General features: G+C 42.8%; 1 protein-coding gene across 3 annotated transcripts in view; it reads right to left on the bottom strand.

Annotated features, from left to right (window-relative positions):
* cluha (clustered mitochondria (cluA/CLU1) homolog a) overlaps positions 1–26,419 on the bottom strand; it is a 91,077-nt gene that overhangs the window by 21,488 nt on the left and 43,170 nt on the right. For 2 of the 3 annotated variants that reach the window (XM_060848025.1, XM_060848027.1), the window contains exons 5-18: positions 24,437–24,564; positions 23,171–23,325; positions 20,480–20,605; positions 18,104–18,251; positions 16,375–16,467; positions 15,055–15,749; positions 11,196–11,419; positions 10,690–10,794; positions 9,314–9,414; positions 7,349–7,501; positions 7,088–7,150; positions 5,533–5,777; positions 2,002–2,086; positions 879–1,032 (exon numbers count right to left, since the gene is read on the bottom strand). In XM_060848025.1, coding sequence (XP_060704008.1) covers positions 879–1,032; positions 2,002–2,086; positions 5,533–5,777; positions 7,088–7,150; positions 7,349–7,501; positions 9,314–9,414; positions 10,690–10,794; positions 11,196–11,419; positions 15,055–15,749; positions 16,375–16,467; positions 18,104–18,251; positions 20,480–20,605; positions 23,171–23,325; positions 24,437–24,564 — 2,475 coding nt within the window. The remainder of the gene's footprint in view (positions 1–878; positions 1,033–2,001; positions 2,087–5,532; positions 5,778–7,087; positions 7,151–7,348; positions 7,502–9,313; positions 9,415–10,689; positions 10,795–11,195; positions 11,420–15,054; positions 15,750–16,374; positions 16,468–18,103; positions 18,252–20,479; positions 20,606–23,170; positions 23,326–24,436; positions 24,565–26,419) is intronic. The other variant, XM_060848026.1, reaches the window with a different exon arrangement.

Raw genomic sequence — 26,419 nt, forward strand, 5'->3', positions numbered from 1 at the left:
GCAATCCCTTGTTCTAAAGATGATGCCCACTCGTCTTGGACTCCCTGCCGATAAGGGGAAAACTATCTTTCTGCGTATATTCCAAGTTCATCAAGAATCTTGGAATAAAAGTAAAATACTGTGAAACCTGGAAATCGGAAACAAACTCAGAGGATGGTGGAGGAACTCGGCAACGGTGGAAAGACAGAAACAGTGTTAATGTTTCGAGTCTAGTTTGACTTCTTCAGGACAGGCTGATCCGAACGGTTCTGTAAACGACTGGAGGAGCAGACAGCTCAAATGCAGAAAGGTAGTTCCTGATGACCAGGAAGTCCAGAACCAAAAGGTCACAGTCTAAGGATACAAGGCTCTCCATTTAGGACAGAGAGGAGGAGAAACTTCTTCAGCCAGAGAGTGGTGAGCCTATGGAATGGTCTGCCACAGAAAATGGTCTTTTCAAGGAGGAGTCTGATATAATACTTAGAATTAAAAAGGGTCTAAGGGTCTGGGGAGAAAGCAGGAATAGATCACTGAGTTAGATGCTCAGTCACAATCTTATTGAATAGGAAAGCAGGCTTGAAGGGCAAAATGGTCTACTCCTGCTCCTTCTTTCTATGTTTCTAAGATAGTCCCTCCAGTCCTGATCAACCTAGTGAAGCTGCAGTGGACTACCTCCAATGTAGTATACCTTCCCTTAGTTAAGGGGCCTGAAACATTCTCAGTCATCCAGCAGTGATCTGACTATGCATTGTCTAGTTTTAGAAAGACCTCCTTGTTTTTATACTTCATTCCTTTTGAAATAAAGGTCTCATTCCAACAGGCTTATTATTAGCAAATAATTGGAGAATGGAAGATCCCTGCCGAAATCCTTGACACTTCCTGTACCGTGGATGCAGTACCTTGTTGGACTTTAGCTTGTCCACTTTGGAAGAAATGGAAGGCGTCAGATGCTTTGGGATTCACATGTTTGACAACTGGGAAGATGTTGAGGATATCTTCCTCTGTAAAGGTTGGCCGGTGACGACTGTCAAAGTTGTACTCTTTCAGCAGGATCTACAAAGTGAAAAGGTTCCAATAAATACTTTGCAACCGCAGATGGATCCCACTAACATCCGGATTACACACAGCATTTACTACTGGAGTGTCATTGCTCAGGGTGATGAGCTATGTTCCCTCTAACTGTTCCTATCAGTGTGTGAGTCTCCAAGTTCTGTGCATGACAATGCACGCAAACCTGGAAATTAAATCCTCCAGAGCTGACAGGTATGGGTGAACTCTGCGAGTGGCTGGACAGCTTAGAGGGGACGCTCAGGATGAGCATTAATTTGGTTCTGCTCCACGCATCCAAAATAATTAGACAATCAATTCAAGAGTTTGAGCTTCCAATCACTTAGTGATCTTTACTTGTACATTGACTGGTTGAAGCAGTTACAATCCATTCACAATTAATACCATTGTTATGCTCAACTTTATAAAACAATGACTAAAGCAGTGGTGTGGCCAGGTCTAGGCACCGGACTGTAGAAAGGATGTCAGAATCTTGAAGGTGGTCAGAAAAATCTACTCTGATGATAGTGGGAACCTCAACTGTGTGCAGAGATGATCAAAGCTGGGTTTTCTCCTTACAGGAGAGAAGGTTAGAAGGAAATTTAGAAGAGATGTTAAGAATGCTGCAGGATTATGACAAGGTTACATAAAAGAAAAGACTTTCCACTGGTAGAAGGGTTGATACCTTTAAAGCGTATCCTTTGAGTAATGGGCAGAATAGTCACAGGAGATGAGGAGACTTTTTTAAAGGCACTGAGTTGTTACATTCTGAAACACTGCCTGAAACCATAGTGAAAGCAGATTCAATGCTGACTTCAAAAAGGGAACTAGGTATAAAATTGCAGATTGAAAAATTGTAGGACTACAGTCAAGAGCCGGGGAGTGGCACCAATTGGATAGCTCTTTCAAAGAGCTAGTACAGACATGAATGGGCTGAATGGCTTCATCCTCTGCTGTATGGTTGTATGATCTTACCTGTATACCTGACTTCACGCAGATTTCTCTCAAGAGGCTGATTTTCTGTAGGCCATACTTCTCTACAGCCTGATCCACACTCTCACTATACAAAATGATAAAGAGAGACAATATACATTGAGAATAAATAAGACATCCATCAGGAATCCAAACATGCACTATTTGCAATCAACTGAACGGTCACAAGAGCTTTGCAGGTCTCTTTGCACGAACAGTTGATTCAGAATATGAGAAATCAAACTCACCAAAACTAAACCTGTGCTAAGTCCTGCCAACAAATATATAAATGTAAATCACTTCCTTTCTTTACCTCTTCAATGTCCAATTAAAGGTGCTCCAATTCATCGTTAAGGCTCATTAAGACTGATACAATTTTAAACAAGCGCTATTAAATAGAGAAAAGAAAAATACTTAAAGCTGTTAAGTTCCTTTTTCTTTAAATTGCTAATTTATACACCAATGCTGAAGTCTATTTAGCCTTGCATCAGAAGTCATTATTCTGCATTTGGCCAAAGGCTGTAAGGTAAGGACATAAAATACTCTGGGTTTCTCTCTTTGCATCATTAATGGGGTACATGAAGTAGGTGCCCAGCTGTCTGCTCATATTTTGACTTTCTTTGCAAAACTAATGTTTTTAATCCACATAGAGATCCACTGGTTTGATGTGGAATGAAGGTGATTCTCAGACATGACATTACATCAAACAGCCTGATTTTAGTTAGCCCAGCATTAACATTCAACATTGTGCAGGTCAGAATAGGCGTTGCATTCTGCTCAGCTATGAATCCCTCACAAGAACCCAGCCCACTGACACCCAACAGTGCAGGCTCACAAAACGTGGCATTGTGCTGATGGCAACCATTCAACTACAACTCAAAACAAAACCAAGTCTCAGAAAAAGGACAGACTAATGTAAATACTTAACTGGGAAATCTGACATCTCTAACTTTAGTCACAGAGATGTACAGCATGGAAACAGACCCTTGGGTCCAACCCAGACATGCCGACCAGATATCCCAACCCAATCTAGTCCCACCTGCCAGCACCCACCCCATATCCCTCCAAACCTTTCCTATTCATATACCCATCCAAATGCCTCTTAAATGTTGCAATTGTACCAGCCTCCACCACTTCCTCTGGCAGCTCATTCCATACTCGTACCACCCTCTGTGTGAAAAGGTTGCCCCTTGGGTCTCTTTTGTATCTTTCCCCTCTCACCCTAAACCTATGCCCTCTAATTCTGGACTCCCCCACCCCAGGGAAAAGACTTTGCCCATTTATCCTATCCATGCCCTTCATAATTTTGTAAACCTCTATAAGGTCACCCCTCAGCTTCCGACACTCCAGGGAAAACAGCCCCAGCCTATTCAGCCTCTCCTTATAGCTCAAATCCTCCAACCCTGGCAACATCCTTGTAAGTCTTTTCTGAACCCTTTCAAGTTTCACAACATCTTTCCAATAGGAAGGAGACCAGAATTACACGCAACATTCCAGCAGTGGCCTAACCAATGTCCTGTCCAGCCACAACATGACCTCCCAACCTCTGTACTCAATACCCTGACCAATAAAGGAAAGCATACCAAATGCCTTCTTCACTATCCTATCCACCTGCGACTCCACTTTCAAGGAGCTATGAACCTGCACTCCAAGGTCTCTTTGTTCAGCAACACTCCCTATGGCCTTACCACTAAGTGTATAAGTCCTGCTAAGATTTGCTTTCCCAAAATGCAGCACCTCACATTTATCGGAATTAAACTCCATCTGCCACTTCTCAGCCCATTGGCCCATCTGGTCAAGATCCTGTTGTAATCGGAGGTAACCCTCTTCGCTGTCCACTACACCTCCAATTTTGGGGTCATCTGCAAACTTACTAACTGTACCTCTTATGCTCGCATCCAAATCATTTATGTAAATAACAAAAAGTAGAGGACCCAGCACCGATCCTTGTGGCACTCCACTGGTCATAGGCCTCCAGTCTGAAAAAGAACCCTCCACCACCACCCTCTGTCTTCTACCTTTGAGCCAGTTCTGTATCCAAATGGCAAGTTCTCCCTGTATTCCATGAGATCTAACCTTGCTAACCAGTCTCCCATGGGGAACCTTGTTGAACGTCTTACTGAAGTCCACGTAGATCACATCTATCGCTCCGCCCTCATCAATCCTCTTTGTTACTCCCTCAAAAAACTCAATCAAGTTTGAGAGACATGATTTCCCACGCACAAAGCCACGTTGACTATCCCTATTCAGTCCTTGCCTTTCCAAATACATGTACATCCTGTCCCTCAGGATTCCCTCCAACAACTTGCCCACCACCGACATCAGCTCACTGGGCTATAGTTCCCTGGTTTGTCCTTACCACCCTCTTAAACAGTGGCACCACGTTAGCCAACCTCCAGTCTTTCAGCACCTCACCTGTGACTATCGATGATACAAATATCTCAGCAAGAGGCCCAGCACTCACTTCTCTAGCTTCCCACAGGTCCTGGGGATTTATCCACCTTTACCCGTTTCAAGACATCCAGCACTTCCTCTGCTGTAATATGGACATTTTGCAAGATGTCACCATCTATTTCCCTACAGTCTATATCTTCCATATCCTTTCCACAGTAAATACAGATGCAGCATACTCATTTAGTATCTCCCCCATTTTCTGCGGCTCCACACAAATGCCGCCTTGATGATCTTGGAAAGGCCCTATTCTCTCCCTAGTTACCCATTTGTCCTTAACGTATTTATAAAAACTCTTTGGATTCTCCTTAATTCTACTTGCCAAAGCTATCTCATGTCCCCTTTATGCCCTCCCAATTTCCAACTTAAGTATATTCCTACTTCCTTTATACTCTTCTACAGATTCACTTGATCTATCCTGTCTATACCTTACAAATGCTTCCTTCTTTTTCTTAACCAAACCCTCAATTTCTTTCCTTGGCATTAGATTGAGTCAGAGGTTTTACTGGAAGAGGACCTTAGGTCCATCATGTCATCACCAATCCTTCAGCATCTATCTATCTATTCTGATCCCATTTTCCAGCTATGTTATAGCATTTCAAGCACTCATCGAAATAGTTCTTTGATGTCTTGAGGGTTTCTGCCTCTACTACTCTTTTAGATGGTAAATTCCAAGTAATCCCCACCCTCTAGGTGAAAAACGTCTTCCTCAAATCCTCTCAAACCTCTTGATCCTGGCATTAAGGCTGTGCCCCTTTACTAAACTACCTTATCTAGCTTTGCACACCTAGATCAGGTCCCCCCCCTCCCAGCCTACTCTGCTCGAAGGAAGGCATCTAGACAAGGGAGAAAGTAAGGACTGCAGCTGCTGGAGATCAGAGTCGAGAGTGTGGTGCTGGGAAAGCACAGCAGGTCAGGCAGCATCCAAGGAGCAGGAGAATCGATGTTTCAGGCATGAGCCCTTCATCAGGGCTCCTGCTCCTCAGCTGCCACCTGGCTGTTTGCGCTTTTCCAGCACCACAATCTAGGCAAGGGAGACCAACACGGCACTCCAACGATGCATTGCAGTTCAGTTACCCGTACCAGTCTATACTGAAGCCAAAGTAGCTCTTCGTCTCATTGCTGATGTTCTTCCAGAGTTCCTGAGGGGTCGTGCTGGCCCAGGTGGTGTTGTCAGCATTGCCCAGGTGCCGCGGTTTCCTCTTGTTCCTCTTTTTCTTTGAGACAAGCTCATCCGTAGGGAGGTGAGCAATGGGGTTTGGAAAGGAACTGAGGAAGCAGTTGAGGAAATGGCTTATGGCGACAGACAGGCCAGAGAGCTCCACTCCCTAAAGCAGGCAGGAAGGCAAAGAAAAAAGTCAAAAACAATATTTTTGTGGGGTCTTCCAACATGAAGCTGATGGGCAGGGAAAGGTCAATCAAGCCAGTCCCAGACAATAATGCTGTGCAATGATAACCAGACACTGTTTTTAATGTCTCCTTCCACCCCCACTCACTCCTATAACATTATAATCAAAGGTAACTAAACAGAGAGGAAAAAAACAGCCAGGATAAAGATAGTCTGGAAATTTCCTCCCTGACTCTCCCAGCTGATTGAAGCTAGTTTAGGAGAACCAGGGGTTAATCTGCAAAGACATTAAAACATTGCCAAAATATCACAGCACTGCAGCGACAAAAAGATAGCCATCCAGGTAAAGATACGTGCATGCAATCAGGTTTTAACCTGTGCACCAGGAATCAATAGCCTGAGAGGTGTGCGTATTGTTAAACAGTGCTGATCAGTGTAAGAAATGTATATTGACAACATTAAAAGAAGAATCTTGAAGCTTATTTATTGATTAATTAATTCACATTATAAGAGTGTCCCTGAAACATCAGCATTTATTGCCCATCCTAAATACTTCTCACAATCTTCTTAAACTACTGCAGTCCATCAAAATGGTTTTTGATACAACTGAGTGGCTTCCAAGGCCAGAGGGCAATTTAGTGTCAGCCACAATGCTGTGGGTCTGGAGTCACATGTAGGTCAGACCAGGTAAACTTGGCAGATTTCCTTCCCTACAAAGGGCATTAGTGAACCAGATGGTTTTCTATGACAATCAATGATAGTCTCAGTAGTGGTGACCACAGACTAACTGACATTGAAAGATGTGCAGAAGAACAAAATACAAAGGGAGTTGAATAAAAGTGTATGAAGGAAGCTCTTTTTCTTGGCTGTGTGGATTGGTCAGCAATTTAGGGAGGGAGTAAAGGGGGAAGAAAGAGAAGATAAATGGTGCAATGGAAGTGTTTGAGGTACTTGCTATTAAATAAAGCATTCACATCCGTACAAACAATTCTAAAATTAATAAGAGGGCATTAAGCCCATTCTACCTAATGGCTCTCTTCCCATGCATCATATACACATTTCTTAGTCTTTGGTCCTACTTTCAGATTGTACAGGATCAACTGCAGATGCAGCCTATGTTACACTCTTACTGAGGGGCATGCTGAAATGGGGCAGTAGGCTATTTAGCCCCTTGATCCTGTTCCACTCCTATGAAAGCACGACTGATCTGCATCCCAGCTCCAGCCCAGTCAGAAGCTCACATTTAGATCTATACTTCCTCCAGGAGGAAATTTATGAACTATTTCTTACCTGAAGATATATTTTGAAGATATGTTTAGCAGAACGGGTAATTAATTCAGTAACTCCAAGTTTCTGTAATGGTTAAAAAGAAGCATTTAATAAAAAATTGGTACTACACAGCAACTTTGAATTACTACACACAAGATAAAATTAATCTGAATGCACAGTGGTTAAGTAACTGTTCTGAATTAAATGAAAAGTTTATGTAGGTTGTTTGAAAGATGAAATCAAGAGTATGTCTTTGTGTTAACTAGTAACAAAAATACTTACCCAAATGTGATCTAACGACTGTCTAGCAGGACTCTTTGAAACAAATTCGACTATCTTAGCCAGGTAACGGATGTTGATGCCACGCTGATGCATAGCTTCTGCCAATGTGGCACCATCCATTGGAAGCACGGTGTGATCAGCACAGTCTTTTATCTGCAACAAAGACAACACACATTCTTTCAGATGCAGTTCACAGAGAGAATGCTCGAGTAAAGCTGGAGAATCCAAAAGCTGAAATGAAGAGATGCTTCAAAAGCCACAGGGAACTGAGACAATTGTAACTAAACTGATATTCTTTACATTCAATCACCTCTCATAAAAGGTTTAAAAAATAATTGTAGTCATTTAACTGGCCTAAGATAACACAGGAGTGAATGGCGTGCCCAAAAAAATGGCATCCGTCTAACTTGACGAACCAATACAACTTTAAAGACAGGATACATTCTAAAGGAGGTGACTATCCAAGTCTAGGTCATCTTGAAGTCCAATGTTTGGTTACTTCAATAAGAAAATGAATTAGTTGATGTACAAGTATTCTGTCATCCCTTTCTCCAATCCCTTCCCTTAGCGAACATTAGTTCAAGCTCCATGACACGTTTCTCTTGCAGCCAGAATGAGAATGGCATTGGGCAGGAGGCTCTCTTGTGGCTCCATTGTCAGGTAACACGGCTTTGGGGGAAGACGCCGATGAGGACGAGGATGAGGAAAATGGGAACACATACACTAGCACAGGTGCTCACACCCACACTTTTTAAAAAGTCATTCACGGCATCACTGGCAAAGCCAGCATTTACTGCCCACTGCTAATTGCCCAGAGGACAGGTTAGAATTAACCACATTGCTGTGGGTCTGGAGTCACGTTAGGTCAGACCAGGTAAGGAATGGCAGTTTTCCCTCCATCAAAAGACATTCGTGAACCAGATGGGTTCATAGAATCATAGAATCTCTACAGTGTGCAAACAGGCCATTTGGTCCATCAAATCCACACTAACACTCTAAATAGTAACTCATTCAGACCCATTCCCCTACCCTATTACTTGATATTTACCCCTAACTAACCCACCTAGCCTACACATCCCTGGATACTATGGGCAATTTAGCATGGCCAATTCACCTAACCTGCACATCTTTGGACTGTGGGAGAAAACTGGAGCACCTAGAGGAAACCCACGCAGACACTGGGAGAATGTGCAAACTCCACACAGATAGTCGCGCAAGGTTGGAATCAAACCTGGGTCCCTGACGCTGAGGCAGCCATGTTAACCACTGAGTCACCGTACCGCCCCATAGTTCTTTTCCAAGAATTGACAATGATTCCATGGCTATCATTAGACTCTTAATTCCTAGGTTTTAATGGAATCTAAATTCCACCATCTGTTACATTACCTCCCCATTATCTATGCTATCTACATAAGTCGTATTAGGAATCTTCAACACTGCAGGATGGGCGAACTGGGCCTGTTAACTGTTTCCCTGTCATAAGAACTTGGAAATACATTGACAGTAGAGCAGCAGATATAGAGTGCTTTAGCACAGAAAGAGACTCTTTGGCCCAACTCGTCCATGCTGACCAGGTTTCATAAACTGAACCATTTCCGTTTGCCTGCACGTGACCCATATCCCTCTAAACCTTTCCTATCCATGTACCTGTCCAAAAGTGTGTTAAATGTTGTAACTGTCCCAGCCTCTACCACTTCCTCTGGCAGCTCATTCCATACATGCACTACCGTCTGTGTGAAAATGTTGCCTCTCAGGCCCTTTGAAATCTCTCCCCTCTCACCTTAAACCTATGAACTCAAGTTTTGGACTCCCCAACCCTAGAGTTGATTTTCTCCAGGAACAACCACAAGCCAATGGAATTGGCCAAAATGTAAAAGACTGAAGAAGAGCAGAAGTAATAATTTTGCAGTCGAGTTAGATGTGCAGCCAGCAGTAAGTGAGAAGGCAACGGTATTCCATTCTTACCAGTGAAGGAATCTGGCAGGAAACAAGAAATGCAGCTGCATCTTTCAACAACTGCTTCTGTTTTTGGAGTTCTTCACAGTTAGGATCATGGAAACGGACTCCTGTGACAAACCAAAGGTCAGAACTAGGTGTTGTCTGTGGTTTTATTGTAAAGCAAGTGTGGACTCAGCAACAGAAGGCATAACGACCTAGACTTCTACAGCACGCTTTACATTACACAGCCCGTGAAAAACATGTGAACACCAAAAAAAATCCAAATGTGAACAATTACATCCCTTCGAAAGCCATACTTGAGTTTTGTCCATATTCCATAACTCCAGAGTCAACAGAGTTTTACAATTTTAAAAAATCAAAACAACAAGTTTTCTTTAAAATGCAACGACTCACGACTTTTTAAATGAATGCAGGAGCTCTGAATCAGTCAAAGCAGACAAATCAAAATAAAGCCGTACAATGTACTCAACACGCAAACATTCAGAACACTTCCTCAAGCACCAAATGTTGTCACAACAATGTGGTCTTTGTCCTTTACATCAATAAAGCACATTTTTGAAAGTAAAAGACAAGATTCTCAACATTTTGTTCGCTGTTCCTATTTCATTCCTTGCAGAGAAAATTCAAACCATTAAAACTACACTAAACTATCTTGCTCGGGAAACCTCATCACAAAGTCTGATCATTAGCGAAGGGTACATTTCTGGAAAACCTCGCAAATGATGAGCATGCTTTATAATGGAAATCAATTAGATAGCTCCCAAACATCCAAAGCTGAGACCTACAGTACATAGTAGAAGATAACAGTCAATAATAACAAGGTTTTGGAAAAACAAAGACAATCTACTGGAGGAATAATGTAAAAATTAAGTAATATTTACATTTGTCACATTGACCCATACTGGAAGGCTCATTGCATTGTGAATTATTACATGGGCCCACATGCAACACACCAGTCAACACATGCAGTGCACGCTTTCCAGTCCTAGAAATAGATTCATGATATCCTTATGTTCACAATTTTGACTATAACCAGATTCCTTGTGCTAGAAGACTGGCTCATCAGCTGCTATTGTCAAATATTTTGCTTCTTCTACTTTCTAAAACAAAACAGTTCTATCAATCATAGTACAATATTTTCTATTTATGATACTTCAAGAACAATAACATCTTAATGAATATTTTCCAACATTTACAACTCAAATAAAAATGTCCTCGACAACGGAATTGTGCAAGTTATCAATGCTGCAAATGAAAACAAAAATCCTGTCACTTGTTAAAAACCCACTGCAGCAATATGATTTCTTTTGTAGAGTCACAGGTCTGACATCTATAGTAGCACAAAGATACATTGCACGGCACGTGCTAAAACTCCTCCGTACCTGGTGAAAATATATCTGGGTTGAAGCGAATATTGAAAGATGTATTGCTGACTGAACCGACCGCTTTGCAGGCATTCAGAATGACCTCCTTACTCTTTGGGTCAACTGTAAGTATTGAAGACAAAACAAAGAGATTCCTAAAAAGCAATGCACGCTTACAAAAAAAAATTGCAGTATCAGATCCACTGAAATGCAATGACTGAACACTTTGAAAATCGAACATGCATCTCAGAAAATTGCATTAACTGAACAGATAGGAGCAGAAAATCGAAATTGGTGTTAATTACATTGCCCAGAGGGTCAATACTCGACCTTTTCGTTAGAAAAGCCTGCGAGCATATTCTTTAGACAGAATGCAGCTTGGATTACAGAGAGGCAACAGTTCAGCAATCGACTTCATGCATTTCATCCATGGAATTAATGTTGAAAACAATCAATGCCATCCTGATTAAAGAATCACCACCATAACCATCGAGAGATCAGCAGGACAGCTTCTAACAAAGTACCTGTTTTGTCTTCTGATGCAATGGACTCTGCAAGATCTCTAGCTTGATCTAATCCAGAAAGGTTTTCCTCAGCCTTACCATCTTCAGACGCAGTTTTCTTGCTTTCCACAGCACCGGTTGGAGAAGAACTACCATTCTCAGTCACAGCAGCACATCCCTTCTCCTGCTTGTTGGGCTTCTGTTGCATTAGCTGCAAGGCAGCCAGCTTCATGAAAACAAGATGCCTGAGAGAAAGGGGGGGGGGAAAAAAAGGGGGTTACAGAAAGAAAAGGCTTCACCAATCAATGTCAACGCTAAAGTGCAAAGCTATCACTGAAAACTTTTAATAGTTACTTATCCTGTACCCATGGAAATACAAGCAAACAGTCTATTGATGATTCCCATTTTATATGTTAATTTATAATGACCTTTGAAGGAGAGACAAAAATTTACAAGGATATTGCCAGGGTTGGAAGGTGTGAGCTATAGCGAGAGGCTGTGGCTGTTTTCTATGAAGCGGAGGTCAAGGGGTGACTTAAAGAGGTTTATAAAATCAGGAGGGGGAAATGGACAGGGTGAATAGCCAAGGTCTTTTCCTGAGGGTAGGGGAATCCAAAACTACAGGGCACAGGTTTAAGGTGAGACGGAGAAGATTTAAAAAGGATCTAAAGGAGCAACATTTTCATGCAGAAGGTGTGCATGAGCTGCCAGAGTAAGTGATGGGGGCTGGTACAATGACAACATTTAAAAGGTATCTGGATGGGTATATAAACAGGAAGGGATTGGAAGGATATCGGCCAAATGTTCGCAAAAGGGACTCGATTAATTTGGACAAGTTGGATTGAATGGTCTGTTTCCGTGCTGACTCTAAACGGATTCCAAATCTAGCTGGGTGTCTAGAACCCCCAACTATACTGTGACAGTTGACACAGCAAAATTAAACAAGACATGTTATTTATAATATTCCATCTGGAATATAAGAGTGGCAAGTTTACCCCCAAGCTACAGAAGCTTCCTGACTTGGAATGATATCATCACATCTCCTTTATTGTGTTAAAACCCAGAAAACCTCCTGAGGCAGCTATGGATGTATCCACCCTCCACAGTCATCAGCTTTTAAAAGGAAATGGCTCAACTTTGTTGAATCAAATTGGCAATGTGGGGCTGGGATAGACTGCCGCCATCAGTCATCCTTCTATTCTTTTAGATTGACAATAACAGTTTAGAGAGCCCTTGGTGGGGCACTGTAATAAAACATCAAGTCAATGGAAGCTTATCAAAACTATCCTTTCTGCTGTTAAATAAAATCATACGTTCCAATTTTTTAGATTCCCCACAGTATGGAAACAGGCCCTTCAGCCCAACACTGATCCTCCAAAGAGTAACCCACCCAGACCCATTCCCCTACCCTATATTTACCCCTGACTAATGTGCCTAACACTATGGACAATTAGCATGGCCAATTCACCTGCACATCTTTAGATTGTGGGAGGAAACTAGAGCACCTGGAGGAAATGCTTCTAGGTCAGGTGGAACTTGAACTTGGGTTCCCTGACACAAGGTAAGGAATCTACCACTGCACTACCAGTCCTTATTTAGAAACTTTACTCATTCTGTTCAGAGATGTTATTGCACCTGGAGCAGGGGGAACTTCAATCCAGTTCTCCTGACCCAGAGGTAGGGACATTACTACAGCACCACAAGCACCCACATTATCCCTGTTTATACTGTATTCAGTTAGAAGTGGTTGACAATAAAACACTGAATCTTAACAAGAGGCACTTATCTTTGTAGTTTCGTACATGATGGAAATAGGCACATTTCACATTGACTAGTCAGACCTTATCAAGAATAACAGAAGCCAGAGCTGACATGTCTGACCCCATCAGGATGTAGAGCTAGACTCCTTTATTCTCTGTGTGACAGCATCAGACTGACTGCAGCCTAATGCACCTGCTAACATTAGCCCCTCCATAACCACCACCTAAGGGCAACAGGGATGGGTGACAAATGGTGCCCTCTCCAATGATGCCCATATCCTGTGGGACAATGTGCGGATCATACACAGGTGGGTATATAAAACTGTAATACAAGTTCACACTGTATAAATTCCACTGCCCCACACCAGGAGCAGGATTTTTCTGGACAGTGTAATTAACTCTGGATTGAAAAACACAGCCATTGAACTTCTGGAGGCAAATAGTGACATGGCATTAATTTGTCTGGTTTGTCCTGCAGTGGTAATAATTCGCGAAAAACATCTCGTAACTTACGCTGGTGCTGGATGTCAGCTCTCTCCCAACCAACAGCACTGGGCACACTCAGCTCAGGTATGGCACTTGTTACACACATTGCAGAATTCATCCCCAATCCAACTTCTCAATGAAGAAGTCCAGACTTAAAATCAGTAACAGCTAACCACAAAATCACTTCCCTTTTACAAAAAAGCTTGGTGCTCTTTGATAGCGAGATTTGACGCGTGCCTTTGCATTATACATAAATAAAAAGATTAATTAAAAAGGTGTTAGAAACCACAACTCTTCTCAAGCTCTGGGTCATTGTCTGTGTTTCACTTTGCAGGTTTCTGCAATACAACAACGGAGTTTCAGCAACTCAATATAAAATTGATTTGCAATTTTTACCTGCAAAGAAATCTAAATGCTAATCAAAAACAAAGCCATGCCACACACACCTATTGTAACAACTTATTCAATGTCACAAAACATCTCAAGGCCCTTAACAGAACTGTTCTCCCTAAGGTTTGACGCTGAGCCATGCAAGATGATATTAGGGAGAATGAACAAAGGCTAGATAAAAAGAGATGTTAAGGAGTATCCTAAAGCAGTCAAGAGGGAGGTACAGCGAGGTGTAGGAGGCAGCCCCACAGCTTAAAGTTTTGGCAGCTGATGCACTAACGATGGACTAATTAAAATCATAGCTACTTGAAAGACCAAAATTAGAAGAAATGGAGCTCAGGGGATTTTAGTGCAGCTGCAGATTGGATAGATATGGAAGGAAAAGGTAAAAGCAAGGACTGCACATATTCCACACTTTCCTGAGTAAAGATTAGAGAAATTGGGTTTATTCTCCTTGGAGCAGGGAAGATTAAGAGGCAACCTTATTGAGGTGTTCAAAATTATGACTAATTTTGACAAGGTAGAGAAGGACATTGTTTCCACTAGTCGGTATGTCAGTAACTAGGGGACAGAATTTCCAGTTTGTCAGCAAGAGAGCTACGAGTGAAGAGAAACTTCTTTACTCAGAGAGTTGTTAGGATTTGGAATACAAGTGCCTGGGAGAGTGGTAGAGGCAGCTTCCATAGGTGGTTTCAAAACAGAGCCGGATAGACATGTGAAAGTGACAAATTTAACAAGAGTACGAGAGAATGGGACTGGCTGGGTAGCTCTTTCTGGAGCTGATACGACAAGATGGGTCAAATGGCCTCCTTCTGCACTGTAAACGTCTAGGATTCTAAAGCAAACACAGTAGAAGGAATGTAGCTCATTAAAATGCAGAAACTCAGCTTTTACTTTACAGACTAATAATGGTTAGTATTGGCCAACTGAAGTTAATGACATGCTTAAACCAAGTTGTCTCCAACTCCAGTGGATCCCCAGTCAGAAATTTTTATGTAACAAAATGAAATATTCGACATTAAATGTGTGAAAAATGTGGGGGATGGGGTGGTGTTGGCACGTAGAAAGGAAAGAGGTAGTGGCAAATGGAGATGGCATTTATTTATGTTGAAAAGGTAGTAAATAAGACCATACACCCTGCAGTGGAGATGATAATCTATCCCATTGAGGGCACAGCACAAAATTAAAATTCTACATGTCCCATAACATCGTGCCCAGAAATTCATATATAATACTGCACTTGCCTGTGTTCAACAAAGGCTTCAATCAGCTCCTGCCTCAGACAGGACAGTCTATGTCGGTGTTCCTTTGGAAAGCCCAACTTGCTGCATTCCTCTGGGAGCTCTTCACCTTTCACAGGGAGGAAATTCAAATCTGGTGGGAAAGTGCGTAGCAAGTCCAAGATGTAATGGCGGCTGTCATTCCCGATGATGCCTTTGCACTCAACAGAGGAGCAGAGCTCCACTTCCTCGTTCTTGTCATTAAGTACACAGTGCTTCTGGATCTTGAGAGGTCTTGCTGTCTTCTCCAACAACTCTAGGTATTTGGGGTGAGATACAACCGTTTTACCAAAGTCTATGGACCCATATATAACACTCTGTTCCTGCTCCCGTTCCAGAATACCGGGAATGATTGATTGCGCAGTCACCCTATAACCCCTGTAATCCACCACCACAGTCCCCAAAGTATACAGCCCTTCTACATCGACTGCGTTATAAGCCCGGACCCCATTCAGGTCATTGGTGGGAGCCACATAGGCTGCATTGTCTCCACCAAAGTCCTTGTAATGGTCACGGACATCGAAGCCCAAGCTGAAGAAGATGTTGTTCCAAATGAACATCTGCATTTTGGTTTCTTCGCCTGGATTGATGGCCATGACATTTCCATCAATCACTGCCATTGCACCCCGTGTGGCAGCTGCTGCAAAGTCACTGTGCACCTTTAGAAAGAGAAAGCAAACAGTAAATTTAAGTGTCATCACTGCTGTGCCATGCAAACTCTAGTGACCTGACAGTACTCAGTGGTGAATAAACAGACCTGCAGCCTCTCTCATCTGCAGGCCGATGAGACACCAGTCTCCTGTTCAACTGCAAGGTCCTAGCAAATACATTTGGCTAATGCTAAATGGAGACATGAAGGAGGAACTCAAGGTTTCACACATGACCTAGTTCAAGTAAGTGGACTGAAAAGAAGAGTATAAGAACAGGACATTGATGCAACAGGAAGTACCTATCTGGTTCTCAACCCCTTACTGCTCCACAACCAGCCACAGGAAGGTACCCAGAATGCTGAAGAAGTACAGGGGAGCCTCTACAGTCCCTATTGAACTTATATCCTACTTAGTTTGAGAAAGGACCCTCACCAGGATACTACACTGCATGGATCCCAGGCATTTTTTATTCACAATTTACATTTCCGTTGCTGCATGCGGGGATGGAATACAAAAGAAATGGTTGATATTTGTCAAAATAACCCAGGAATTAATAGAACGGTAGAGGAAATTGCAATTATACTACACTACAATTACCGCAATCTAACTGAACAAAAAAAAACTTCAGTTTTACCTTGAAAATGGCACGCTCGCGGAGAAGCCTTTCCGGAAGGTTCTTGCGTGGGAGCTCCCTGGTCGTCTGTAATTCCTCATTCCAGTCCCTTGTCTGAAGACATCCAGAACAGATTGTGAGGAAGCTTATATTACAATGAAGGTTATCCACTTAAAATTTTCAAATTGCTGGTTGACTATTTTTAAAATTACAACCAAAACAAAGCAAAATCGTGCTCTGATAAGTTACACACCCTGGACACCCCAGAAATTTGCAAGTGAACTATACCCAGCATACAGGGAGGGTAGCAGAGACCCACAATAGATGGCTGGCTGTGTTTTTGGAAAAGGAGAGTTTACTGCAGTTAATTAGCTATTTATTACATCCTCTAGACATCCATCAATGAACTTATTTTGAAGTGAAGTACCATTACATAGGTGACTGCAGGCAGACAATCCACAAACAGATAGTCAAGGGGGGCTGTTGGTCAGGACGCGAGGAGAATGCTATGCTCTTCTGCAACACCTTACCCACAGTCCAGCAGTACTGCCCTGAAGGGCAGCTTAGATTATGCACTCAGGTTCACAGTGGAGTTGAATTCCACATCCTGATGACTGAAGTAAGATTGCTATCAACTCAATCAGCTATTTCTTTAGCTGCATCGTAAAAGACAACTTCCCTGCAGAGAGTCAGAGAGATATACAGCACGGAAACAGACACTTTGGTCCAACTCATTCATGTAACTAGATATCCTAAATTAATCTAGTCTCATTTGCAAGCATTTGGCCCATATCCCTCTAAACCCTTCCTATTCATGTACCCATCTGGATGCTTTTTAATTGTACCAACCTCCACCACTTCCTCTGGCAGCTCACTTCATACATGCACCACCCTCGGTGTGAAAAGGTTGACCCTTAGCTCCCTTTTAAATCTTTCCTCGCCCACCTTAAGCCTCTGCCCTCTAGTTCTGGACTCTCCTGTCCTGGGGAAAAGACCTTGACTATTCATCCTACCCATGCCCCTCAGCAGCACAAAGGCCACCTGTAGTGCCCCGAGTTGCTCTGACTGTAAACACAAACTCAGCAAAAGAGGCTGAACACCAGGATCCACTGACTCTGCAGCAGCCCCAAGCCTTTCTTTATAGAGAAGGGAAAAGCAAGTGCAGTTTGATTCTTTTACTCAGAAGAGTCTGTCAGTGCAGCACAGTTAGATGCTGGAAGCATGCATATTTAGTGTGAAGAGAAACACTATTAAAAATTAATTTACAAATGCATGTTTATTTGCGCAGTTGTAACCTGATTATTGGAACACTGCTGGAGATTGAAAGGTCAATTCAGAAAAAGTAACTTCCTGCAGGCGTCACATTTACAGGGAAATAAGAACCAGGAACCACACCATGATGAATATTTGATAATAATACGAACAGCCATATGACTTATGTTTCAATGCCAGACAACATGAGTGAGCTATGAAGCAGGGAGACGTTCAGGACCGTGGCTGATTAGGTTGCTGATCTAAGCACAAATGTGAACAGAGTCCACACATCTTTCCACCGAAGGGCAGGAGCAGATAAGGGAACCATAATCAGAATGATTTGAGTGCAATCTATTTCTCCACAGGGTAACTTGTGCTCACATCGAAACATTTGCAATGGAGAGGCAAACAAAAAAAGAGGCAGCAATGGGGCTTATCCTATGGCTGTAATACCTCCAGTTGCTCGAGTGCATCAGGAAAATAGCCCACACAGTACCTGGCCTGGTATGTGCTCCTCATACCCCAAACGTGATGTATACGCATCTTCTGCACGGACACAATCCATGGCGTGCTCCACTGTGGGTGCAGTCCAACTGTACACCTGGAAAGGGGTCGCTATCCTCTCAAATGGGTGTCGCTGAACCCTACACACCAATTAGTGCACCAGTCAACACACTATGATTCAAATGTTTCACTAAACCACTCCCATCATACTGTATCCCATTAAACAAGCAAGTAACATCATTGCAAATGTATCATGGAACCTAGTGAACTCTGATATCACGGCGGTGTAGCCAATTCCAGATGCAAGCACCACTATCCAGGAGAATTTTGTAAAAGAATTTCAGATCTGAAGCTGTATAAGAACTACAACTTTCGTACATTCGGTCAGGTGCTGGACAGCAATGGCCAGACTTCAAATTACAGAATGATGCAGAGAAGTAATTGTGGAATCACCCTCCACAAAGCTGGACTGAGAAATGTGGCAAACACTTGTTTGTATTGCACTGGTATAAAAAGGTCTGGTCCCTGTGCTACCATTAGGAATTCAAGAGCTTCCATCACAACTGAAACAGTCACTTGACGTCAACATGTAATCACAGATTATTAATATTCATCGTTGGGGCAGCATGGTGGCTCAGTGGTTAGCACTGCTGCCTCACAGCACGGAGGAACCAGGTTCGATTCCAGTCTCGGGCGACTGTCTGTGTGGAATTTGCACAGTTTCCCAGTGTTTGCGCGGGTTTCCTCCGGATGCTCCGGTTTCCTCCCACAGTCCAAAGATGTGCAGGTTAGGTGAATTGATCATGCTAAATTGCCCATAGTGTTAGGTGCATTAGTCAGGGGTAAATAATGGAAATGGTCTGGGTGGTTACTCTTCAGAGGGTCGGTGTGGACTAGTAGGACTAAAGGGCCTGTTTCCACACTGTAGGGAATCTAATCCAATCCAAATGAAGCTTTCACTGAAGACATACCAAGTTAAATTCTCATTGAACCACAATGTACTTCAGAGTTAACTTACAAATCTCTGTGGAAATAACTGCACAGTTGTGTGAAATTTAGGTTCAGTAACATTTAAGGGGCTGCCTTGGAAAATCTTGGAGCAAACAGGAGACCTGATGTTGTGATTGGTCCAGTGCTGGTTTCTGGTGTGATTAAATTTAATTCGGCGCTTCTCTTTACTTAAACGTGAAGGGTAGCACACGTTCAGTCCTAACTAGGCGCATGTTTCTTATCCATCATTTTTATACTGTCAAATGCCTGAAAAGAAGGTGGTACCACGTATTTATGAACATATAGATCCTTTATCATAATGTGTCTTATGGCACTTCATGAGACTAAGAAAAGAAAATATAATGCTGAAGCACATTAAACATTTGGTCTGATGACCAAACACTTGTCAAAGAGGCAGGTTTTAATGAGTGCCTCTAAAAGGAGGAAAGTGACGTAGAAGTGTAGGGACAGTATTCCAGAGCTTCAGGGTCAGACTACTGAACAGCTATCAAGAATGCAGCAATTAATTCAGGAATGCTCAAAAGACCAGAATTAGACGGGTGCAGACATAGCAGAGAATTGTGGGGCTAAAGGACATTATAGAGGCAGGGAGTGGCTAGACCACAGTCCGATTTCAAAACAAAGAGGTGAATTTAAATCTAAGACATTGCTTTATCTCGAGTCAATGTAGACCAGTGGGTACAGTATGGGACCTGGCAAAAGTATGACACTGGCTGCAGAGTGAATCTCCAGTGAAATTATATCACTGCATTACCATGGTCCAATGAACTTAGAATGGAATTCAGCAGAATTACAATGCTCTTTAACCAAGGTCTTGTGCCGATTCATCATCATCTCCTTGTTTTGTATTCAATCCTGCTGGGCAAAAAAACCCCCAAACTTCCATGGTTTTCTTTCAGACATTAGGTCTGCTGTAATGTGCTTTAGATAGCTGCTAACTCCACGATAATAAGCTGGGCCTCAGTCTGTAATTGTAGCCTTTACTGGAATTACCAAGGAAATGAACCACCGAATGTGGAAACAAGACTCAAATTTAAAATCACTCCACCATTTTCACATTTGTACTGCCTTCTGTGGGCAAAGTAGATGATGATTTCAATGTCAATAAATTTTATTTTTTTCACACAAGAACAAAATACCACAGATGCTGTAAATCTAAAATTAAGAAAAAAAACTGGAAATACTCAGCAAGATAGCATTGTTGGACAGAAACAGTTATCTTTTAGATAGAGATGACTTTTCATCAGAGCTATTCTCCCCATTTCATTTAGTTAGTCGGAGCATGTTTCTCCAGCTAGTCACCTTACAGGAATGAACACTATTATAGAATGACAATTCAGACGAGTATAAGCCTTACCGTTTCTTTTGCAAGGCAGCAAAGTTCTTTTTGAAAGTCGGACTGATCTGGCTCAGCAATTCCACCAGGGAATGGCTCAGGAAGCTGGGGTTAGCTGGCTTGGGGTTGAAACTGTAGGCTGTCGACCTGTTCCAAGCAGAAAATTCAGAAGAATTAATTCCATTTGAAAAGGGTTACTTGTTGTAAAATCATTACAGATTTAACTTAAACCTATATCCAACTACACAAAAAAGCATGTACATAAAGGCACCATTCTTGGAAAGTTTCCTTTCGAGGGCTCCACTCACCATTTACTTACAGTACAATACAGCACAGGAATACGCTTTTTTTCCCACCAAGCCTGGGTTGATTCCTAATCCTTATTTAAGCCGACTACTTATTGCCCATGCGCATTTTCTATCATTCTGTTCATCTCCTGTTAGGTGTCTATCAAGTAACTCCTTAAACGGTGCCAGCGTGCCTGCATCCACCACCCTCTGTATGAAACATTTCCCCCCCACACTTTTCCCCTAAAAACTTTCTCCCTCTCACCTTGAACCTCTGCCCTCTTGTAGGTGACCTTTCCAACCCATCTATGCCCCTCAATTTTGTAGGCTTCGGTCAGATCCCTCCTCAGCCTCCATCGTTCCAATGAAAATAATCAGAGTTTATCCAACCTTTCCTCATACCTAAAACCCTCCAGACCGGACATCATTCTGGCAAACTTTTGCTGCACCCTCTCCAAAGCATCCACGTCCTTCTGAAAGTGACAACCAGAGCTGCATGCAATATTCCAAATATGGCCAAACTAAAGTTTGGCAAGTTATGTCACAACTGTATATAACTTTCATATTCAATGCCCCAGTAGAAGAAGGGAAGTGTGCTATATGCCTTCTTGACCACCACTTCCACCTGTGTTGCCTCTTTCAAGGACCTGTAGACCTAGATCCTCCATATGTTAATGCTCCTTAGGGTTCTGCCATTTATTGTATAATTCGCACCTGAATTTGATCCTCCAAAATTCGTCACCTCACATTTGCCCGGATTAAACTCCATCTGCCATTTCTCTGCCCAAATCTGTAATCTATATCCCACTGTATCCTTAGACGATCCTCCTCACTATATGCAACTTCACCAATTCTGGTGTCACCACAAATTTACAATCAGCCATCTACATTTTCTTCCAGATTATGGGTGATTAGCACGGTGGTTCAGTGGTTAGCACTGCTGCCTCACAGCACCAGGGTCCCAGGTTCGATTCCAGCCTCGGGCGACTGTCTGTGTGGAGTTTGCACATTCTCCCTGTGTCTGCATGGCTTTCCTCCCAAAGTCCAAAAATGTGCAGGTTGGTGAACTGGCCATGCTAAATTACCCATAGTGTCAGAGAGGTGTGGGTTAGGTGCATTAGTCAGGGGAAATGTAGAGTAATGGAGTTGGGGAATGCGTCTGGGTGGGTGGAGTGTCAGGGTGGACTTGTTGGGCCAAAGGGCCTGTTTCCACATTGTAGATGTGCTACAAATAAAAGGTCCCAGTACTGATCTCTGCAGAACACCATGGGAAGTACTCCTGAGACTGCTATCCTAGAGGTTATATAATTTAGTTTGGTGATGGGGATGGGGGTGGTTGGAGGCAGATACCTCTACAGAAAGAGTGACAAAGGGAATACATCAAGTACACGGAAGTCCTGACAGGGCTGTTCTTCTGCTATTCCCAACCCATGGCTTTGAGACGATTTGGAGCCAATGTTAGCTATGAGTGTTACATTGGATTGAATTTATTGTCATGTGTACTGAGGCACAGTGAAAAGCTTTGTCTTGTGAGCAACACAGGCAGATCACAGAGTTAAAGAGTTAAGTAGCATAGATAAGTTAATAATAGGTGAACAGCAGCAAAATCAAAAACACAGGTACAGGTGAATGTTAAGAGTTTGAGAGTCCATTCAGTATTAACAGTAGGGTAGAAACTGTTACAAAACCAGCTGGTGCACGTTCAGGCTTCTGTACCTTCTCCCCGATGGTAGAAGTTGTGGAAAAACATTGCCAGGGTGGGATGGATATTTGAGAATGCTGGTGGCCTTTCCTTGATAGCGGGCCTGGTAGATGGATTCTATAGATGGGAGGTTGGTGTCTGTGATTGTCCGGGCTATGTTCACCACTCTCTGTAACCGTCTCCGACCTTGAATGGTACAGTCGCCATCCCGGGTAGTGATACATTGTTACATTGAGTGAAGCTGCAACAGTCCAGGAGTCAGGAGCAGTGCAGCGATCTTTACTGATCAGGCATTGCTGGACTCACTACATCTGCCATTGACAAAGTCTTTATAAGCTGCACAGATCATTACTTTGTCCTGAAGGACAAGGGATAACTCACCAACTGGGAATTTATTCCCATTTTACAGCCAGTTAAAATCAACTCATGCAAAGTTTTCCACCCACTAAGCATCTGCAATTGCCCTGATCAATCACAGCCTAACTGCTTGTTCCAGTCAGGAGCTTTTCTTAAAAGCAAGGTGCCTGGCTTACATCATATCCATCATGTGTCAAGTTTCCAAGGTGACCTTGTGTAACCACGGGGGTGTCCCCAGCAGAAATCAGAGACATTTCCCTCTCTCCCCAAAACATAACAGGAAGAGAGAAAAGAAAATCAATCCACACAGAAGGAATAAAGACTCCCCAGAAGCACAAGCAGACACACAGGGAAAAAAAAACTTACTGGTTTACGTAGAACCCTCGGGTTGAGGCAGTGATACTGACATGCCGATCCTCCATGGTAACCACATACAGGTACATCAGATCACCGTGCATCTTACGGTTACCTGGGGGAGGGTTCCAGCCACTCATAGTTAACACTTTCAGGCACTGCAGAGGCTGCAGAAAGGGAGAAAAGCCAATTAAAATTTACAATTCTTATACAGCTATGCAATTTAACACATTTACACAGCACCTAATGACAAACCTTTGTAACAAGGTTATAGGGAAGCATTAACTGGACAATTATGGAAACTTAGTAATATGTTGGAATAATGATTTAACATTTTTTAATACTCCATGTTGCATGTGACAATTCTGTATCAAAACTTGCCACAGCACCAAACATTCCTAACCAAAGACAAAGACATCGATGACCATGGTGCACTCATCATCTCTACACCAACTGGTACAGTCAACCACACCATCCTCAGTCTCATTGCCCAGATTTATGGCACTGGCCACAGATGACCCAACCCAGTCAAAATATAACAAAAGGCATCTGCACAAGATCTTCTCTTCTCAGGAATTACTTCTAGATAGATTTTGACAGCCAATTTTGGAGAAAGAACCATTTCCTCCAGGAAGCTATTGTCAAGACTGAAGCAAGTGTGTCCTCTTGCCACCCAGATCTGATTATCAACTCCGCTCTTTACCCTCATCTATGACCGCAGGGATTTTGCCAACTCTTAACCTCAACGCATCCTGTTTGACCTAGGGCTCAACTTTCAATCCCAGTACAAAGATTTTCCAACCCAACCCCACCACATACGTCCCTCATTCAGCTCCCTTCTGGTGAACCTCTCAATGCATTTGTGAGCTTCAGACTTGATTGTTCCAATGTTGTCCCCTGGGCCAACCATTCATCAGGGAACTCTCAGCGAACTCCAGCCCTGAAGGCCATTGATAACCAGGAAGAGAATGCTTCAACCTATGCTGTCCCATCATTCCTTATCCTAAAAGCAACACTTCAATTCGCCCAGGGTCAATTATGAAGTAGAAGCCTTTGCAGTGTGTGCGAATACCATTAGAACCTGCACCAGTGGACAGAATGGCTCACCCTCACTTTAATTACACAGATCACGATTACAACTTGGACAAATAAACAGTTTTGCGCCGCATCATTAATCTGAAATATTCACCCCGATCCTCTCTGTTGTGCGACCTGCTGCAGCATTTGCCATTTCAACCTCGTGTTTTTAGTATCTGTAACATTTTGCTTTTGTTGTACCTTTGCATCCTTGGTCTGAGGCTGGAGAAAGAGCAAAGGGCGCTCCTTGCTGCCAGGGAGGATATGCTCAGGGGGTGTGCAGTCAATTTGCTCCAACTCAGAGCCTTTCCTCTTGCGCTTGCCAGTCTCTGAAAACAAAATGTTTCAAAATTACAAGAGAAACCAGTGACGCGATTCCTTCCCATCAGCAACTACATTCCTCACTTTATTCAGTGCCACCTCTGCCCACAGTTGACAAAGCACAGTAGAATAAAAACTGATGGATTAGTTAATAATGGATCAGATTTATTTTATGTTATCAGAAACCTCATTGTCAAAAGCATTCCCAGAACAAACACTTTAATGCACAATTTATTTGAAGTTGTGACTTCTGTCCCTCATTGCCTTTTGAAACTTCAGCTCCTGTCACAGCTGTCAAACACCAGCTACAGAAATAAAACATCTGTCTTTGGTTTTAAGCAGTGAACGCTGCAGGGCTGGTCTGCCTCCCCCAGCCCCACATGCACTGAAATCAAATCACGGTCAGGCTGCAGCAATTTTTTTTAAAAAAGTGGTCCCTTTATACTTCAGCATGAGCTCTATCATGAGAATTTAATCAAATAATAAATACTCCAATTTTCTCCATTCCTGAAGGTGTCGCTCAATTGCATCACCACAAACATCACTTTCTGGCATCTTCCATTATTTCTGTGAAAACTATTGGCAATAACAGAAACAGGCAACCCATTCCCTGATGTCTGCACACAGTTCCAATACAAAACAGTAATGTGCCACTCAGACCCGGGATACGGAGAAATCAAGAGAGAGGCAGTGGTGTTACGGTAATGTCACTGGACAGACAATCCAGAATCTCAGGCTGATGTTCTAGGGACACAGTTTCAAATCCCACCAAAGGCAGATGGTGAAGTTTGAATTGAAGAAAATCTGCTGTTGATCGACATAAAAACTCAACTGGTTCCCTAACCGCCTTTAGGTGAGGAAATCTGTCCTTCTTAACTTGGTCTGGCTGTCATGTGACCCCAGACATACAGCAATATGGCTGACTCTTAATGCCCTCTGGGTAATTAGGGATGGTCAAAAAAATGCTGGTCTAGCCAGCAATGGTCACATTCTGTGAATGAATAAAAAGAAATTACTCAGAGGGTTGAGAGCCTTTGGAATTCTCTACCACAGAAGAACGGGGAGACTCAGTACATTTAAGGTAAAGGTTGATAGATTTCCAATTCTGTTGGCGATGTGGTAAGTAAATGACTTTGAAGTGTTCGCTCAGCCAGGGTCATACTGAACTGCAGAGCAGCTAGACTGGCTGACAGTAAGTAGTAAGGAGCTGCACAGCAGCAGCAGTAATCTGGATTGGCCTTCAGAGATGGCCCAGTTGTCAGGACATGTGCCCGTGTCACTAATTTCCAGGTTCAGGGCATGAGCTGAACAATCAAGGCTGATGCTCCAGCACAGTAGTGAAGGAGAGCTGGAAAGCTGAAGGTGCTATCTTCTGGTTCAGATGTTAAACAGAGATCCTGTTCCCCTCTCAGATAGATGTTCAAAAGACCCCTGGCACCATTTCCAAGAGTAGACATTATTACCAGTGCCCTGGTTAATGTTCATTCCCTCAATCAAAATGACACAAACAAAAAACAGATTACTCAGTCATTCCCACAATGTCAATCATGAAGGGGTGCACAACATGGCTGCTGCATTTCCAATGTTACAAACAGTGATAGCACTGTGGAAGTACTGTTCCGGGTGTAAAGCACAGAGACAGCCAGCAGCCATGAAACATGCTGCGTTGATGACAGTCTGTCTCTCTCCCTCTCAGCAGGGCAGAGACTACCTTCAGTATTCTTTGGTGCCAGTAAACAGACTCAACGTAGATCCATATTTTTTTTCCATTTGTTATCAGCTAAATTAACTCATTCATTCATGTAGGAGACAGTTGAACATTTGATCAAGTAAAAATCTAATGCTGCAATTGTAAGAATTATG

This window comes from Hemiscyllium ocellatum, chromosome 31 (genome assembly GCF_020745735.1).
Source record: "Hemiscyllium ocellatum isolate sHemOce1 chromosome 31, sHemOce1.pat.X.cur, whole genome shotgun sequence".
In the NCBI taxonomy this organism is placed as follows: domain Eukaryota; kingdom Metazoa; phylum Chordata; class Chondrichthyes; order Orectolobiformes; family Hemiscylliidae; genus Hemiscyllium; species Hemiscyllium ocellatum.